This window comes from Struthio camelus, chromosome 6, assembly GCF_040807025.1.
Source record: "Struthio camelus isolate bStrCam1 chromosome 6, bStrCam1.hap1, whole genome shotgun sequence".
NCBI classification, from domain to species: Eukaryota; Metazoa; Chordata; class Aves; order Struthioniformes; family Struthionidae; genus Struthio; species Struthio camelus.
Genome location: NC_090947.1, coordinates 34,429,159 through 34,449,729, shown reverse-complemented (window position 1 = coordinate 34,449,729; position 20,571 = coordinate 34,429,159). Strand labels below are relative to the sequence as shown.

At 44.2% G+C, this 20,571-nt stretch overlaps 1 protein-coding gene across 8 annotated transcripts in view; it reads right to left on the bottom strand.

The window, feature by feature from the left end:
* Nucleotides 1–18,831, bottom strand: part of KALRN (kalirin RhoGEF kinase) — a 528,885-nt gene extending 510,054 nt beyond the window's left edge. For 2 of the 8 annotated variants that reach the window (XM_068949096.1, XM_068949098.1), the window contains exon 1: nt 18,676–18,826. In XM_068949096.1, coding sequence (XP_068805197.1) covers nt 18,676–18,748 — 73 coding nt within the window. In that variant the 5' untranslated portion in view covers nt 18,749–18,826. Of the gene's footprint in view, nt 1–18,675 lie in introns of all 8 variants that reach the window. The other 6 variants (XM_068949099.1, XM_068949100.1, XM_068949097.1 and 3 more) reach the window with 6 other exon arrangements.
* Nucleotides 18,832–20,571: the final 1,740 nt, after the last annotated feature.

Genomic DNA, 20,571 nt, shown 5'->3' with positions numbered 1-20,571 from the left:
CTGCAGGGGAAAATATAGCCACTACCAGGCCCTGCTGCACCAATGCACCTACAAGTACATACACTATATACAGCTTCAGACTTTGGACTCTGACAATCAGATACGAAGCCTGGGAAATACCAACCATTTCAGCCCTTCGAATATTTCATTATTTCCCATTAAAAACAGGTACTGCCCATTAAAAATAGTTACTGTGGAAGACAAAATCAGGGAGGTTAACAGACTCACCCCCAATTAACATTGCGAAGCCTGTGGTCAAATGCACAGTGAGGCTGCAACAGAGCTGGGTCACCACCCCCTCCAATCTGTCACTATGCCTGCACAGTCGCTCCCTAACCCGGTTGTGTCAAAATGATCCAGGTTGGCTTACTATTTAAAAGCAAGGAGGTTTGTCTTTAACCTAGATCATTTTGACTGATTTGGGTTAAGGAAAGGCTGGATGTGCATCTACGCCTGCAGATACAGGCCCTGCAGCAGCAGGGATGGTGCCCAGCCGCAGGGCAGCAGCAGCAGCCTTTGAACCTACAGCTACAAAGCAAACAGCACATCTGTCCACAGCTGTAGATACTGTTCAGGAAAAAAGTGACATATGAGAGAGTTCAGCTGTGACACTGAATGCAACATGTACTGTAAAACATTAGGGCATGATTCAAGGGAAACATCACTCTGCTACGGATTCCATTAGTTCAAATGGAAATATGCATATATAGGTACTGCTGGGCCTCATTTTTAAACCAAATTCTTTATTTAAGGATAACTATGAATGTCCTGTTAATACTACCTAGCCATACACACAGACAGGCATCTCAGTACACAGCATGTCCTTGATCACCTCCCAAACCTGAGCTTGACACATTCGTTTCAGTCAACCCAAAACCAGACAGATGAATTTTAAAATAGAAACACCTTGAAAGAGCTGGGAAGCTTCTCTCCAATACAGAAAGTGGGAACAGGCAATTTGGATGGGATTTGTTGGCCCAACAAAGCAGAAAAACACAAAAGCGACTCTTGAAAAAAGAAGAAAAAAATGTAAACACACAGTAAGCCTAAACTGTGACTTTCCAGTCCCCTGTTCTGGAAGCAAACATGGCTTCCTCCGCAAAGGGGAGGGGAATGTCCCCAGATCAGAAAGCTAAAACACAACACAGATCAGTTGGCCATGCTAGGGAAACCCACATAGCCATGCCGACCTCAAAACAGCAGGCACAGCACTGAATAAGGGGCACCAGCCCACAGCATAAGAGGGACATGGCTACAGACTGGGGACACAGACCTGTGAAATGAAAATTGAATGCAAGATCTTTTCTGCCCTATTAAAATGGCTTGGCTTATGCAAATATAATCTGCAGCTCCCAGAATGGGAGGGAAACAGCCTTGCAGCCTCCTTTTGCTCACCTGCCAGAGGCAGTCACCCCCCTGGCCAGGGATACATCCAAATCAGCATCAAAAGTAGCAAAAGACTCCAAGAATCTTTCCTCCCAGTTTCCTACTTCAAACACATCTTCATCCCATATCATGTTCCAGCAGTTCCATGCTACCAGCCCAATGTGTGATCCAGATCATGTCCTCCTGTTGGCTAACACAGTTGTTAAATGGATAATGGTATTTTCTTGTTTCACATAAGTTTGGTTAGACTGAATACATTTGACTTCGTAAAACGTATCAAGATCCAAAAATGAAAGATGCTCCTTCAATGTAAAATTAAGACAATCACTTAGTATTTAAGGACACAGGATCTAGTAATCCAGAATTTGTTTGAAGATATTTTGAAGGATTAGACTCTTTGGATTCTTTCAAAAAGAAAACTGGTTGCACATATGCTTCAGCATAGAAGTATTTATCTGACATCCAGCCAAAACCATTTTATCTCTGTAAACAATCCTTAAATATTGCAGAATGCATTCACTGCTTTGATTATTAAATCTTTAAAAAAAAAAAAAAAAGAGTTCAGCAGGTAATGGAAGTTCCAAAACTCAAACTGGTTTGGCAACACTGATATTTCTTAATGGACTTGCTATCTAAGAACTCGGGGGGGTTGGGTGAGGGGGGAATGATCAGCTGGATACCAAATACATACCCTAAAATAAGATGGATTCAAATTACACTAAGAAGCTGGCTTTTAAAGACGGAGAACATTTCAAATGAGAACTAAAGATCTGCCCAAAGGAGGTTCCATGACAACGAAGCTTCAGCTCATATTCAAAACCACAGGGCAAAGAGTCCTGCGAATTTTTCAAAGACACTGTGTTGGCCTAAATCTGCTCCTATTGAACTTAATAGACTTACTTTGGACAGAAAACTAATTAGGACAATGTTGCCCCATATATTTTGTACTATTAACACCTTCTTTTTAGAAACGGAAGACTCTAAAACCTCTTTCCTAGATAAATGTTGTTTTGTTTATTACTTTCCCAATTCACTCAGCACGAACACCGAAAGGAACGAGCCTAAATCTGTTCCACAAAAGTCCTCTGTGTTTAGCAGAGCTGCAGTTATTGAGGCCAGAGAGAGGGCGATCACCAGCGCACAGCCCCAGGCTGGCCTGGCCACCAGCAGTTCCCCAAGTCTAACGAGGGCTCTTGCCTTGACCACATCAATAGCTTTTGGCAAGCCATTTTCTGCCTCAGTTCCTCACACTTCTAAAATGGAGATGACAGCGTTCTGCGTTAATAATTATATGCACTGCTTTAAGTGTTATTATATAGTGCTTTTCATCTGCAGCCAATTACCCAATTCTCAGAGGGAAACCGAGGCACAGAGCAATGCTAATTGGGTAACGTCATCCAGTAGGCCACAGCAGAGGTAGGACCTGCATCTTCTGTTCTCTGTAAACTTATCTACAACCTCAGTCCTACAAAGTGAAAATTAGGTTAATGTTCATCCACAACTTTCAGAAGACAGGATACTTGCTTACTTGTACTAACACTGCTGTTCACGTTCTATCTTTTTGTTGTTGTTGCTCCTGCAGAGAGAGCACAACGTTACATTTGTAAAATCATGTTCTATAGGAAGACACTGATGGCAAACACATGATTACGGTCCAGCAGCAGGGAAAGCTGGTGATGACATGGCCTGCTCACTGTCTAACACTGCTGAGAGCTTTAATGATGACAAGAGCAGCACAGAACAACTGGACCAAGGGCTTTGCTGTCCAGGGAAACAGTCTCTTCTTAGGATTACTCCAGTGCAAAAAACCTTTCAGCTCAATGGCTCAGTTATTCTTCACCTCAGATACCAGTTATTCCCATAACTGAGGAACCCACATCTCTGATGTGGGCCAGAAAAGGCAAGATACCTAGAATAAAAAAACCTTATAGAAGATGCTGCTTTCCCACATAAGAGTCTTTTACCCAAACTGTGGTTCCCATCTAAAAAGGCACAACTGTTTCGCCTTAATGTTCCTTCAGCATAGTCTTGCTGCTGAGGCATTTCCATTGCAATACTGCCACTTGTTAAAGTTACAGGTATCCCAGAGCTACTTTTGAGCAAAAGTTGCTGGCTGCACCTACATGAGCAGACACCAGACTAAGCCATTAAAAGCGTCCAAGTTGTGCAGCAGAGAAAACAGGCCAGACTTTACTTACGGGAGCCTCAAAAGTTATGGATGATGAAGCTCCTGTCAGAAAAGCTTATTTGCCCTGTACAAGAACCACAGATCAAAGAACAGATGAGGGCTGAGATACTGGGAAAACTTGATGTGCTAAGACTCAGCTCCAGCCAGCACCAGACCAGGAACCCATTGATTTGGGACACTGGAAGCCCTTCTTCACACACAGTAGGTGCTCACTACAAGCCCCTTATCAAGTAAGGAAAACAGGAAAGCTTTGCCTGGCCAGCATGTGGTGTTCAACAGCTTATAAACTTCTTCAATTACAGTATCATCTTACATTTTATGGCCCCTTTCATGCTGCAGGATCCCAGAGCACTTTGCCATCTTAAACAATGAGCTGTGACATGCTGGACCCATGTGGATAGGAAAAGCTCAAGATACAAGGAGGTTCCCTTCAGACTCACATGCCAGGGCCTGACACAACTGAAGTCCTTGTATTCCTACCTGCTTCAGTAGCAGCCAGGAAGGACAGCATGCCTAGGCATGGAGTTTGCATGCACCATTCCCAATAAGCAGCTGGTAAAAGCAGTGTTTATTTTACCTTCTCTAAAGCTAAGGAGGTGTTGCAAAGACACTGGAGGTGCTAAGAAAGAAGCATCTTCACCCTGGAGCCTGGTAGAATAGTTACAGTTATGAATTACCTTTCAACACTAAAATGTAACAATCTGTATGGTCAAAGTCATACATGCCAGTGTGACATAGCATAATTTTAGAATGGGAATGCAGGGACGCAAGAAGAGAATACAGCTATTCAAATAGGATTGTGGCCAGGACATTAGGAATACAGCCTTCCTTTCCAAAAATTGCCGGTTGGGGCTGGGGGGAAGGACGTCTTTAGCTACACCAACAGCTTCAGAACTGTGAACCTCAGTTTTAACTTCAAAAGTATATTTTCAACATCAAAGTGCCTCTTATGGGCTCAAATGGATGTGTGCCAGCTAGAGAACCATCAGCACCCATACATCCCTCAAGATGTCCCACCTAAAGATTCTGTCCATCTTCACAGTCCCGGTAAGACTGCAGTATAACAAACCACCTTCATAACAAGTCTTCCACTTGGAAGCATCCAAACATATTCATTTACTCATCTGTGTGTAAGAGGGCATCACTGAAAAGTTTTTCTTGACAAAACATAGCCAATCCAAAGCAATCCATAAGTTCACCCATTTGTTTTTGTTCAAGAATAAACTCAAGTTACTCCAGCACAATAGAAATATTGTGTAAAAATACACAATAGAAGTATTGAGACAGTTCACAGAAACCAAATATGCTATGTCCACTCCTACATACTGAATGCTTCATATAAGGAGGCAGAAAGTCCAATCCAGTGCCCAGCACTTCGCTGTAAAGCTCCTGACCCACTGATGTTAAGAACAACTGAGCAAAGATGTGTCCAACCCCCTAGGATACTCCACAAGCACATATTGCAGCATCAATCCCCTATGTGTACTAGCCTGTGCCTTTCCACATCAATGTTGCTCAAGCTTCATTTAATGTAGCTGTGAGATAGAAGCGTGTGCAACTCTAGTGCCTTGGGGTCTTAAATAGTAAGAATATCCGTAACTTTGTGGCAGTTAGGGATGAAACTTAAACTACTGCCTAAACTCTTTGGTCATGGAGGATTTTTAAGTCACTTTTTTCAAATAATCAACATTTTAAATAATACAATAGCATTTTAGAAAACAAATAGCTGCAACTGCAGACTCATGCCTCTTGAAGAAAAACAGGGCAACCAAGAAGCTGGAACATGATAAACATTTTTACTTTCTTCAGCAGAAGATCTGCTATTCTCCATTGTTAACACACACGACAAGTAGGATTGAGGAGGGAGAGAATAATTTGTTACTGTCTGATAATTGGTTGGTATGTTATTCATGCCCAGCCAGGTAAAGTCAGAACCTCAAAGCTGCACGTGTTCAGAAAGCAGCTAAAATTGCAACAGTGAAATGGTGAAAAGTGACACTCCCGTGGACTCAGGCTGCAGCAGCACAACACACGTGCCCAAGACCAGTTCAAATCAGGTCATAAAATCCAATTCTTGAAAATAACCTTTTAAAAATAGATTGCTACAATTGGCTTCCTCTGAAACACAACTGCTCCAGGCTGTCTGAGCCACTGTTTGCAGGGTGTCCACACACCAAAAGGAAAAGTAATGACTAGGGAGGCTTTAACTCAGTTCCTGGAACAGTTCTCATCTCAGGGAAAATATACATAGACTGTGAGAGCCGAGAGGCAGCCAAGAGAGGAGATCCCTTTAGAAGTCATTAGCTGCAGCTGTGAACATAGCTGCATGTTAGATAAAAAAGGAGCTTAGTCCTGCTTTGTTTGTGCGCAACCTTAGCATGCCTGCTAGTTAGGCACACTAAGTCTGCCCTCTGCACTATCTGCCCTCTGCACTATTAGTTTCAGGATTTTCTGTTTAAGCTGTATAAAGTTTCTACGTCTCGTCTGAAATTCAGCCTTCTATTTCACATGCAGACAAGAGCCAATCTGTGTGCCCCAGGGGCAAGAAAAGGAGGACAAGGAACCAGCATCTCCCCCATAACAGCTGGGCAAGCACAACAGGACTGAGGCCCATCCACATTCAGGACAGTCAGAAAACAGAGGCAGGGAACAGATGTGCTCCTTCCTTACTCTTCCAGGTATACAAGGGCCTGGGCACTCACTAGGGTTCAGATGAGCTCCCTCTTCTTATACATTGGATGCAGTGGATGAAGGAACTAAGCAAAAGCCCTGAGGTCTGACCCCAAGGCAGCCAGGGAAGTCACGCTGGCTGGGGAACAACGGTAGAGCAATGCAGGGCAACAACATCTACAAACCGGGAGAGAGTTCTGCCATAAATCTCTGCAGTTCAGATCGGTGATCTCTACCTGCTCAGAAGCTTTAGAAACAGCTTCTGTTTCTAAAGAAAAAAATAAAAGGTAGCTTTGAAAGAGGAAACTTTTCTTTCTGTAATACATTCACATAAGAAATATAGTCATATAATATCTTCCTATCAGTGTGATAACTACTACTTGGTGTAGTGCTTAAACACGACCCTATGTAATTCTCTCATTGACATACTACACAAAGAATATTGCTAGCAAATAAAGGTGCTAAATGGAAGCATTTCAAGTGCTCTGCAGAGGGGCAGGGATATTTACTCTACCCTGGACAATGCCACACTAACTGAACAGCTCCACCCAGAATAGGAACACCCAGATCTTACATTTGCTAGAAATATACCAAAAGAAAAAGCGTGAGGAAAAATTAGACCAAGAAAAGGAAGTCATATACTATGTTTATAGCTTTGTTAAACTATGCAGCATGGAACCAGTCAGAAGGTACCTTCCAATGCCCCGGAGTAACTAACGCACTCGCAGGAGACATCCACATCAAAATCTCACAGCAGAGTGGTTGGATCTGCCACAAAAGGGAATTTGGCACTCACAAACAACAACAACAAGCAGCAGGATCAGAGCTGTAAATGGTTTCTGACAGCATTCTCTTCATGAAGAAATCTCTGTAAAATATGGAATATATTATGAAACTTGGGCTGGAAAGCAATGCATTTTTAGGTAGGTGGAACTTTTTAATAGCATGTCATTAAAGCTCTCTTACATTTAGCATTTAATAGATGTAACTTTCACAGTGGCACACTCATTACCAAGAAGGCTCAAGGGGACTGTACCTAACAGTGAGCAGAGTGGACTCTGAGCCCAAGTGCTTCATTTTGTGAGCGTTCAGATACCATGGTGATGAGCAAAATCATTCGGATGTCTTAACACATTAAATTAGAAATATCCTTACTCTGCTACAAGTCCTCTTTGGCCCCATCCCCACACAAGTTTGTCAGCTGAACACAAGCCAGAATTTCAGTCTGTGTAAATTACTGTAGTTCCTCTGCTGTCACTGGCAGTAGGCCATTTTTTTTATACCAGATGTGGTCTGACCTACGTGTATTTAAAAATAGGGTCAGCGTAATAAAACCTTAAGACAGTCTGACTGGTTAGTGTGGACACAAGAAAGTTGTGTTAATCCCATTTCCAGGACTAAGGCCAAAATGTACAACCTGCCTGTCTGAAGTAGGTCACCTGCATCCATATATAGGCACCCATATCAAGTGGTTTAAGAGCAGCTGAGTGTTTGCACATCTCTGATTTCACCTGTCACTTTAGCCATGACTTTTGACAATTCTTCTGTAAAAAGGGATTGGTGTGCTTTTTCTGGCTCATGCTCTTTGGCAACAGAAGTTAAAACCATGAAGAGCTTTGTAAGGGTACTTTCCATGATCGAGAGCACTGTTTTTACAACAGAAGACATAAAGCCTATATAACCTCAAGAAAACCACCTACTTACTCTACATATTATTGCTAATTACTATCATCTTCCTCACAACTCCACACCAAGGAGAGCTGAGGACCACTGAGCCAGGCAAAGCAATTATTGTTTACTATGCACATCTTGAGCACAACTGCATTTTTCAGGTGGAAGCTGTAGAAACCTGTTATTTGACTGCCTGGGTAAGAACCTATTATCCTTTGTTTTTGAACTACTACATAGGACCCACACCGTAAGGCTCCCAGGCACAAACATTATGATTGAGCTGAAGCTAGACCAAGCGCTGAAATCAATTCCAATCACAGCAACCAAATCTGAGCTGCTGGTTAAACCTTAGTGCATACTTCAATAGTATAGACAAGCAGCTTCTTCATCTTTTTCCATGGCAGCGGTTTACATACTAAGAAGTGCTTTTTTGTTTTTTGTTTCCTTTAATACAAACTCTCATTGTGGCAAAGAACAGTTTTAACTGATCTAAACTCATCTAACCAATAGCATTTTCCCTCTGTCTGGTTTTAGTAGAGGTGCTTTAAACTAAGCCGGTTTTTAGCAATTTACTCCTGGCCCCAAAGGAATAATTCTTCAAGATCATCTCATCAGGAAATTGAAGAAATTAGGAACCTGAAGAAGCAGATAGACTAACAGGGATCTGTAATAGATGGCTGACCTATTAAACACCCCAGCTAACTTCTGAATAGAATTGAGTTGAATTGGAGCAAGCTGTTAAGTGGAGAATTGCATGCCGTAGATCTACGCCCATGAAGCTCACGAGATCATTACTATTTACCCGTTAGGCTTGACTTGCTCCTTCGGACTGAATTTATCTGAATGCTTCAGACTGCTTCTATTAGCATCACTGCCTGGAACTCTCTGCTCTGCTTCTCTGTGTGGAAGTAGGCAGTTTAAATTGCTACGAACACAGTGGCAGTCAGTCCCAAGGAGGCTGGCTCTTCATGACATTTTTCTGAACAAGAGGCATTAACCATGAAACAGAACACCCAAGGATTTTGACTATGTCTTTACTTCATAAGGAAATGCCTCATCTCTGCAGCATCAAAGCAGACCAAGTATCTGGTGTAGTCACCATTAAAAGACTACAGTGTGATGATAGTAGTCTTAGATGTTGAGGGGCATCTCAAAGAAGAGAAAACCTTACTATTTTTCCTGTAGCACTTTGCAGTGCCTCCTATGTCTCACTTTCGCGTTCTGAGCGCAGCATGTGTATAAGCTGTGCCTGTCCTCTCCTTTAACTACATATCCAAAGTCTTCCAATATTTTCCTCTAATGTGGAGGAAAATCTATGTTTTGCTTTCCATCCCAAAAGCTACAATTCTAACCAAACCTCTTACTATTGTGCCATTCCTGCGATTTCCTTTGGCTTCTGACCTTTCCACCACTAACATCATTCGTTTCCTTTCAGAGGAGGATGCATGTGCGTAGGGGAGGATCTCTTTCCCAGCAAAGAGCCTCTGAAGTACTTTGCTAGATAACTTTGCTGCATTCTTCCACGTTTTCAGGTTTCCCTACAATTCTTATCACTCCTTCCCCATTTTTCGACTTAGAACTTATTGCATTGTTCTCAACCATTCCCTCTGCTTCACACCCAGTATTAGGCTCCATAATGCCATTGGCTTGTCCTTCAGACGTGTTTAAAAGGAAAGCAAAAATCCTTGATTAAAGGAATTCACAATCCAATGACTTCTTTTATCATAAGCACTTCATGGCAGGGACCGTCTTTTTGTCCAGTGCTGAAACAGGATCTAAGTCAGAAGGAACTAACAGCGATGGAAACAATGCAAGTCAAATTCTAGTAGAGAATCATAACATAACAATATTATATTGTATAAGAGGATACACATCCCTGATATAGGTTTGTTTTTTTTTTTTTTTTAAATTTAAACACATCCAATTGCAATCCTTCAAATGGTCTCTACCAGTTTCTCCCACACCTAAGCTTCAAAGGCTATTCAGATAGATACAAAACCCAGAAGGTCTGCTGAAACCAACAGCAACCAGTTGAAACTTTTCATCTGGAATTTCCACTAGATTTGTCCTGTGGGAAAAAGATAGTAGTAAACAATGGGAGAGAAACACAGTTCAGATACTTCCACAGAAAGTAAATCTGCTTCCCTAGAGTACTGCATATTTCTTGTTAGCTGTTATTTTTAACATCTCAGATTTATTTTTACTACAATCTAATCTTACATGTTATATGCCATAACATTATTGTTAGAAGAAACACTAAAATAGCAGAGTATCCTAGACATCTGACATCATTTTACAAAACGGGGAATTAAATGCAGCTCCAGCGACAGCCATGTAGATTATTGCAGCAGCCACCAACACACGAGCCCTACTTACAGCCTTGCTTCTTCAAGCATCTTTATGGAGAGAGGGGAGAGGAATGAAAATTTGGTGGGTTTTATCTTGCAGTTAAACTAGGAATGAGCAAAAAACTATTTTAAAATGCATCTAAAGGGATGAATTTGTGTCTGCTGCTACTAGGTAACTATAAGACAGGTTGTCATTACACACGTCAGCATGGCCTTGAGCTCAGTCTGCTAGCCAAGAGCCAAGCAAGTCACAAGCCAAGCTTGCAGATCTCATACTAAAAGCATACCACACATTAAAACTAGCTGAGATTGATACATATCTTGAGGCTCTCATTCCTTTTTTTTCCTTAAACTAAACTGTTTTAAATAAGTGAAAGTTTGTCTGAATAAGAGCCTCAGCTCTTGGCTCCACAGCATATACGCCATTGAATTTAATAAAAAACATTTAAAGAAATAAATTCTATCTCTTGCTAATCACCTTAGCTTTTCAGCAACATAACACTGATGTCCATCTATTCATACCAAGACAAACTATGGCAAAGGGACTTTCCACTCCTTCCAAAAGCATTGCCACAAAGCTTTGTTTTCAGCTTGGATGCTCTTTGGTACAACAGTTTGACATTGACTTACAAGACTGGTGAAAAATATGCACTGCTAATTTTACTAAGTGCCATGCCAGTGTCTCTGGGGGCTAGGTGTTTTCCTACCTTCCCATACAGTAATATAATTTGCTCCCAGCTCATGAAGTGTCCTTCACATTAGGAAGGGCGGAGAGTTTAGTCAGGGTGTTCCGCTTCTTTCTTGAACGATATAGTCACAGCAAAAGAGTTAAAGTTGAGAAAAAGTATCTTTAACACACATACTTTTTAAACATGGTGGATATAAGCTGATAATCCCTACAGATCTCTTCTTTCTTCCCCATCACCCTTGTGGTTTATCATGTCCAATTAGCCATCTGCCATGCCTGCACTGCCATACAAAGGGGACGGGCTCTCCTCCACCACAACTCATCAGCAGCCCTATTGTCCAAGCTTGACAAACAAGAATCAGACACTATTGTTTCCCACTGCTGATGCCGCTCGGCATAGAGGCTGCCAGTTGCGATTAAAACAGCAGGAGTGCCAGGGTACACTCCAGGAATTGGGAACCGTGCCAGGAGCTCCAGTATTCCTAAAGAACCATCAAAAAGCTCTTTCTGCCACACATACTTTATTTCCAGGTAATAAACCAACCGGGCCAACTAGGACTCTTAACGCTCTGGTTGCACCAGAGCATGTCTAACCTGCTGCCTCTGCTGTTTTACTAAGCACCCACCTGTAACAAACACTCACCACCTCTAAAGAGGCCAAGCTCTTCGAGTCAGTTGTTTCCTTTTAGTAATTCTTATTTTAAAGATAAGGCACACCTTCTGCCATTTAAGCACAGCTTGTTAAACACACATGCGCACACACATACAAAAGAAGTAAACACTTAAAATTCAACTGACTAAGCCTACATGGGTACTACCAGATATGTGAGGAGGTTAATTTAATTTTTTTCCACAAACACTCACTCCCCTCTTCCCAAGGCCACTTCAGTAACTGAAATGACCAGAGCAGCTGGTCTGCCAGTTGCCGAGATGTTAAATTGAAGATCATTTCCTCCTATTATTCTCCACAAAGCACTATGTGACCTTACACTAAAAACTACAGTCTGCCTAATTACGGTTAGTTTTGCTCCATCAGTGAAACTGAAATAGTGTTTCAGATAATTAAGGCTAGAAAAAAAGGAATTTCATTTTTAGTGTTAAAGGTAATTTTTCTCTTTGAAGTGGAAGTGCAACAAATTAGGGCTATGTACCTATACATTGTCTGTCATTATATTGAAGAAGCAGAAGATACTCCTAGATTCTAGTCAAAGCCATACATGTAGATCAGGGAGAAAGAATCCCAATAAAATACAATTTATTCTAAGCAGTAGTTAATTAAAATGAGCAAACAACATGAGCAATTTATATTTAAAAGTAGAAACAGAATTATCGCTTAGGTCCTTGATTAGGAAACAAATTGTTTAAACTTCTACAGATTTTTGAACATGGTATTTCACACTGCAGCATTGAACATACATAGCTAATAATTTACTTTCAATCTTTATTGATTTGTTGAAAACAAAATAAATGAAGAAAAGATAGACGTTAACATTATTCTGTCAATACTCGCAGAGACTTTTGCGGTGCTCTGTGACAGAGAAGTCTGTCCTGTGTTCAAACACTGGGCTCATTCTGAACCAAAACTGAAATATGACATGAAAACTGAAATATTTCACTGAGATATCAGTTCCCTCTTAACATGAAACACACTAAATCCTATTCCAACCTGCTGCAGTCCACATATTGCCCAGGTAACTGACTCAAACTTAGATTTATGATCGCTGTTGCGGTGGCTGGCCAAGTTCTGTTCTCAGTTACGTTAGTGAAACTTCTCAAACAATTCCTCTAGAGTTGGTTGAATTACTCTGGATTTGTATGACAGTAACAATTGGCCCTAGAACTGGGTGGAAAAAAAATTTAATTCAAAAATACTATGACTTCTTGTTTGGAGCCCTCTCTGTTCTAGAGTTCATTCAGACAATCTTATTTGACTTCTCTGTTAGCCACCTTTTCTCATACCTAGGGTTCCCCCTCCTCTCCCAAAAATGTATACCGTAATATGCTCTGCTATTCTTGCCAAATTTGCTAGGCAAAACTTCCCCAGCAGCAGAGGCCCTTTAGTTAAAACACAGGGCATGTGTGCCATACAAGCCTGTAAAACAGGAGTTGTTTATCCAGAGAAATATTAAAAGCAGGACACCAATCCAAATCAAACAAAAGCATAAATACTTCTAAGTTGTTTCATGACTTACTTTAAGTTCCAGTCATAAAATGCACAGCACTATGGGTTTATAAGGCCTAATACTCCATAAGTATTTTCTTTGATATAACTATGAAGGACTTATAAATACCACTGGGTACTGTACGGTACATGTCACCACGGAGCAATAAAGCTGCTATACATCCACAATCAAACTTCCTAGGGACCATAAGGTCACAGCAGCTGAAACAACAAAATACTTCATCCCAAATCTTCAAGGGGCCCAGAACACCTGTCCGGCCAGAGAACTCCCCAACGGGTTCTTAACATTGAGGGTGTATGCTCAACAGGAAAGAGGAGGGGAAAAAAAAAAAAAATACACACATGCCCAAAGTTCCTTTAGCTGTTCTAAAACCTCATGTTTCCCCAGCAGTTTATAGGGGATTTGATACAGTATGAGAAGAGTGATAGTTACATCTGCCAAACCAAGCTGGATGCTCACTTTTATCCATGCAGCCCATCACCCCTCTCAGGTGCAGAGCTGAGATGGGCACATGGCCGTTTAAACTCTGCTGCAAAATGGTCTCCACAAGCCCTAGAGCATTGTTTAGGGATCCTTTGATGGAAAAATTTGGGGACAGCACTTTTCTTTCCCAGCCTCACTGTAAAACCCAGCAAAGGCAACAGAATTTTTCCAGTAGCTTCAACAAGTGCTGTATCAAGCCTTATTGCATCACCTATGAACTTTGCTAATGCCCGTGCTATAGTCTTGTTTTCCCTTTTCTGCGCTGTCTGGAAATCAGACTGGATCATCAGGAAAGGATTGTTAACTTCAGTAAATATCAGCTCTGAACAGAAGCTGGGTGTTAAAGGTCTCTCCCTCTGGAAGTAATTCTGTTCAGCATTAATTGAATTAATATCAAAGAGAATAAATGTCTTCTTACTGTCCTATAATGCAATGCAATCTCATCCAGAAGAAATAAATTATAAATAACTATCAGATGTCACTCCCATTGTCCTTTCAAAAGGGGAAGAAGAAAGGATGGGAAAGAAATGCTTTGGAGACACAGGGTACACACCTCTCCTGAACCAAATCACTAATTTAAGATCACATCCTTCCAGGATCAGATAATAGAGATTCTTTCCCTTTTGTCACAAGATCCCACAAACCCACAGGTTCCCACCCATTTCAGAGTAGTGCCTGCAGGGCTGAAGGGAGAAGATGATAGCTATTCCTACCAAGACCTCCCAATTCACCTGTTGTGTGTCACTATGCCATATCAACAGGCCAACTCCCCACCAGCAGACGAGAACAGCAAAGCTCCCTCCAGAGCGTCCCAGGGAGGGGATGGGACAAGGACAAGGGCATGGGCAGAGCCTTACAACCTTCCTCATGCAGTGGGGGTACTGAGTGACAGAGGTTTGGGAAGATCTGGTTCTTCATGTATAGCAGAATAACCATTCCCCTCTCCCACTTGTCAGTTACATGAAAAACCACCTACCTCCGATAATAAGGAAAGGAGCAAAACTCATATCCCTGACAGGATCAGGGGTCAGAGTCTCCAGAGAGCAGTACTTTTTTTTTAATTAACAGCATCACCTTAAAGGCCACAGGAGCTTTCCAAATGGTACGCACCACCTGTCTTCTCCACCACAGAGCCTCCTTTATCAGCGAGCATTACCAGGCTGGACCTTATAAATTATAAAGTCTCAAGGTGAGGAAGTCTGGCATCATGCAAACACCTCACCACCACTGACATCTAAATTGAATCAATTTATCTGCTCTACTAGGAGACACTTGATTCCATCAACCTCAAGGAGCACTTCTCTGCAGACATAATTTCAAGCACATCTATTGATCAAACAGCCTGTGCACTGCCAATCATTTTCGAGTTATTTAGTTGCAAAGCTGCCAGTCACTCACGCACAATGAACAACACTGAAAGCCTAACTTACTGATGGAAAGCAAAAAACAGAATAATTCATTGTAGTCAAAGGCAACAGAACAACACCAATTTTGAACTCGCCCACAGGAAGTATCAATGACAAATTCTACATCTTTACCAAACAGAAAGACTGTTATACTGAAGTGATAGAAATATAATTTAGAAAAGAAAACAATGCCCGATAATAGATAAGAAATATCAATGATTATCATTTCTAGTAATCAATACTTTATGAAGTTGTTCTGTCACTGACCTCTATAAATATTTAAAATTTTGGTAAAAGATTTTCTTATGTTTCACCTCTGCTTCCAAAACACCCTACAGAAATTCTTGTAGCTGAGACACAAAGACAAAGCTCTCCCTCTATGTATATATCCAAGGGATGGCTGTCGTTTGTATGCTTTACAAAGCAACTTCCTTTATGTTCATCCTGTTTGAAAGAGGTATTTGGATCCAGCTCCGCACAACGTAAGAAACTTGATGCAAATTTAATATAGAGTTAAGAATTCTTCTAGAGAACTTGCTCATGTTTTATTACATCACCAAAATCACAAGAAACTTGTGTATCTAGGTGTATCTAGGCACAGATTTGGTTTCTTGCTCAAGCAGAAGCGATAGAGTTAATGCAGATTACTGCCTCAGCTTAACAGTCTGTTATCCCAGAAATCAGAGTAGGAGACTGCAATAGTCATTTGTGCCCTTGAAGTCCCTCTATCTGTTAATTTTGATCCCAGTTACATGAGCGTGATCCTCTGGAAGGAGACGGAATTACTACTCTCTGCATATATCTGGCTGTGAAAGTTAAGAGTAGTCCCAATCCTACATTTCCCTAGGGACACTTAACTGAATTCCAATACCAACCACACAGGTGAAAATCCACCCATTTCTGAAAAGTTATTCCTAGTTCTCATCAGCACAAGCTCAAGAACAGGCCCTCCTTCACTACCTCGTGTTAATTCATTTGGTTTGGTTTTCCACACACAGATTAGAGACCTACTATCATAATTGGTATTACCAATAGCAGGCCCCTACGCCTGCACGTTTGGGTGCTAGTGTGGGAGCTGTGGCGCCATCCTCAGCATTAGCCTCCACGGCTGCTCCCAGAGAGCAGCCTATCGATCCTCAAGGCTCCACGCAAAGCCCATCTGCTCGCTAAAAGCCTCCGAGTGAGATGTGAGTTGTTCGGACTCCATTTTTTTTCACTGGGAATAACAAAGCACAAGTTTATGCTTTTCCGTGCGGCAGCTACAAACTCGGAAAGAGTTTAGGTGGTTTAGTGTGCACTTGCACTACAGAAACAGCTAACATTTCAGCCACATAGATTCATTTTTATTTGCTGTGCTGTTCAATATACAAAAGCATGTAAGCAGCAATGGTGATATTTTAGAAACCCAGAATACAAGTCAAGACAGAAGGAATAAGAGAGTATCTGGATGCTAAAAAGTTTATTCAGGTCTCTGCAGCTATTATAGACTAGACCCAGTCTCATACTCCTTTCTCAGGCAGGCCTGCCACTGATTCCTGAGGAAAAGCGGGCTGGAAGTGTCAGCTGCATTTGCTGAACATCTTAGCTACAGTTTCTCTCTTAAGCACCACATCAGCTGTTCTGTCCATTAAAACCAATAGCAGCTTCAGGCAGTCACAACATGAGCATGCAACTCCCAGACACAAACAGGGCACACAAGAACCACAGAAGCCACCTCACACCAATAAATACATTGCAATTTCATAGGAGTCAAGCCTGCTATCACTCCTTTTTCCCTATTTCTCAGTGATATTTGCCTGGTAATTACAACTCACAAAAATAAAGATGAATTATTAACAGATTTTTTTTTTTCATGTCAGCATTTTGTGCCCGGAAAGGTATGTAATGGTGCAGAAACAAGAATTTTGCAGTCATCTTCAATGAAGCTTTTTAAAGTAGATTTGACAGCCATCAGGTATGGACTTAACGTAGTTACTCTTGCCTCAGTGTAAGGATGTGGCCTAGACATCCCTTCCAGGCCTATGTTTCTATGACTGTGTTTCCCTTAGAAGCAGAAATAAAGACTTTCTGGAAACTCCTGGTTAAATGCATGGGGCAGGTAACAAGTGTATTTGTGATTCTGTAGGTACAGTTTCTGGTGAAGACAGAATGCAAAGAGTGTCTAATCATACGATTCTTTGTGCTCTGTCCTTATTTAGGAATACTTTTTTCTCAGAAGTGACACAGACCTCACTCTCTCCAAGTTCAGTTCTGCCAACCTGCTTACACTGAGAAGGCAGTGTCACTGGAAAACGATTCAGCTTTGGGGGAAATAGGGAAAAGATAGGAATTGGGGAGGAACCTTAATTAAGAGAGTGTGTTCAAAAGGAAAACTGGTGATTTTTTTTTCTTCTACAAATTTTCAGGAGCCCACAAATAATGATACTGCTGAAACTTGGGAAATCTGCTTGTAAACAGGTAGGCAATCAACATACAAATATTCCTCGGTTTAATGGATTATGGATTACAAGATCTACACAGCCGATCCCTATTACAGTTATTCTCTAGATCAAAGGGTTTTCACATAAATGGGGTGTAGTCTACCATAGCGCGGAGCCACAGAGCTGCTGCAGGCCTGCAGGAATGAACTTCTTTAAAGTTTCAGTGATTACATAATTGTTTTTTGTAATTGGAGCTCCAAGCACTCCGCACAGCAAACCATCAGGTAGGAGAAAAACAGCTGAAAAGCAGAGTCTTGACAAACAGCTGTGGCAGTTAAGTGTCATTCCTAGCCTAAAAGGGTCAATCCCCTTATGAAACAAGGAGTTAATCCTTTACAGTTTTTAATTAAAAATCTACCAAGAAACCTGTAATGCTTTCTTAAGATTCTAGCTGCAGAACAGGGGGAGAAAAATACCACAGGTCGTTTCACGTGAGATTTTCGTCCTGCGCAAAGCCGGGTTTCAGAGGGCCACCGGGCACGCCACACCTTCACGAACAGGTAGCGCAGCCCTGGCGCGCACCCACCGCCCACAGGATTTAACTAACCGCTGCGCGGGTAACGAAGGCCCCGCTCCACGCAGCCTAACCGCACTTCTGCTCCACCTGAGCACCCGCTCAGCGCGGAGCCCCGAAACGCTCGGCGGGTCCCCCCGGGCGGGAGCCGGGCTGCCCCGAAAGGCCGCGTCCCGCCGGGCCAGCGGGGTCCGGCCGCCCGGGGCCGTGCCCTAGCGGGGGTGAGGGTGGGCAGCTGGCTCCGCTCCCCTAAAAAGCGTCCCGCGCCCGAGCCCGCCCGCTCCCGCCCTCCGCGGGCGCGGATGCCCCCTCTCTCCGCGCGGCTTTTGTGCCTCCCCGGCGCAAGGCGAGGGGGCGGCGGCGCTGCCAGCCCTCCCTGCCTCCCGTCGGCGATCGCCCCGTCGCTGCGCCGCCCGCGGAAGGCAGCCCCGCGGCGGCGCATCCTCCCGGCCGCCGCGGGCAAGGGGCGCCCCCCGGCAGCCGCGCCGGGGGGGCGGGCGGGCGGGCGGACAGACAAAGCGAGGCCGGCGGGGACACCCTCCTCCCTCCCCCCCCCCCAAACCCCGCCGCCGCTTTCTCGCCCGGTGCCAGGGCGAGCTCCGCATCCCGCGGCGGAGCCCTCCGCGGCCGCCGCGCCGCGCCCCCGCCGCTGCCGTACCTGTGCGGAAGAAGGCATCCACCTCGGAGTCGGGGACAGCGCCGTCCTCCGCTGCCCCTTCGGCGGGATTCATGGCTGGGGGAGAGGCGGCGGCGAGGCCGGCGGCTGCTAATATCCAGTGAGTTAGGGAGGAGGAGAGCCGAGAGAGAGAGAAAAAAAAGAGGGAGGGAGCGAAGGAGGGAGGGAGGGAGAAAGGGAGGGAGGGAGGGATGGATGGAGGCGCTTTTAGCGGCGAGCCCAGCCGAGCGCCTCCCGACTCATCCCTCCGGCGGAGCTTGCGGGGCGGCTGCCCCGGGGCTGGGCTGCGGCTGCCGGCCGGCTGCGCTGCGGCTGCCGAGCCCCGCCGCCGCCGCCGGCTCCGCGCCTGCCGCCTCCCCTCCCCTCCCTCCGCCGCTATTGTTCCCACCGCCCGGCTCCCCCCGCCGCCGCCGCCGCCCCGCTGCCGACAATGCCCCTCGCCGCCGTGACGGCCCGGCCCGGCCCCGCCGCTCCCTGCCGACCGGCGGGGGCTGGCTCAGCGCGGCCGGGACGCCCGCGGCGCAGGCTGCCCCCGCCGCCGCCTGCCCTCCGCCGCGGTTCAGCCCGCGCCGCCGGGCGGAGGCGCCCCGCGGCCGCGCACAGGTGCGGGCACGGCCGCCCCGGCGGGGCTCCCTGCTCTCCCCCCCGCTGCCATCCCCCCTCTGAGGATTAACCGCGGGGCTTAGCGGGCAGGTAGTCGGGGACTGAAAGTACAGGTCAGTGTGGCTACAAGAAAAAAAAATCCCCCATTTCTTTTTTTCTTCATGGGCTGTGGGGCATGATTGTTTTGGAAAAGATAAGTAAAATCGCATGTTAGTGCAGGTACCTTCACCTAGTCTATATTCTTCGCAGTCCTAAGGGGCTTTGGGGTAGAGAGCTTGGTTTCAAACTCCTTCTCAGGTGCTCGTCCCAGCTCACACATTGGCTCAACTGTTTAAGTGATGTTATTTCTCTGTCATCAGGCTGATATTTGTGATTTCAGACAAAAATTGCCATCTCAAGGGAGCCCTGTGAGGAATACTTGTTTGTGCTTTGTTAGTGGCTGTGTTAACTATTATTCCCTGAGCCTAGCTATCAAGATTTGAAGCACAAAGACAGACAGACAGACATTTGCCATTTGGGCACCTTCCTTTTTCATGTTCAGCTGTTTGAAGCCTCACCAGCTCCTCATTCCACTAAAGTCACAAACAGCTCTACAGCTAACAGCCTTCTTAAGGAGAAGCATTACCATTCCCCCATCCAGAACATCACCAATGTATACGGGAGTGTTTGTCACACCTCACAGTTGTCTCTGCTACCTGGACCACTAGAAAGCTAAAACAACCATCACAATACCCACATCTGCAGCTGCATCACCCCTGCATAATCCATTTGCACCATGCATGCATCTCCTTCTCTCAGGACTGGAGCCTCAACCAGCAGGTTCCCATGCCCCTGTCAGGAAAATATCCCATCATCTCTCCTTTGCCATTGGAAACACGTGATGCTTAAGGGGCTCTATAGGTGCAGGGGTGGAAGTCAGCTGGAGAAAACGCAAGGACAAAACATCTCCTGGAGCCTGGTCACCACAGGGGGACTCACTGAAGCACTTGGAAAGAGCTAAGCAGCAGTCTAGTGCACCTCAGGAAACAGTCCAAAAGAGCAGAAATCTCAGAGCCAACTGGTTGCAAGTGGCACCTTTCACATCAGATCTCAATCTGGAAGGCAGGTTAGCAGCCAAGTCTGGCAGAACCTTTCCTATTTTACCCAAGAATATTTTAGGCAGAGGAACATGAGTTTTCTACATCTGATTCCTACTCAATAATACACCAGGAATGTGAATTTTCTACATCTGAACTCCACTTAATACACCAGCCGTGGGGCAGAGAAAGCTGGATT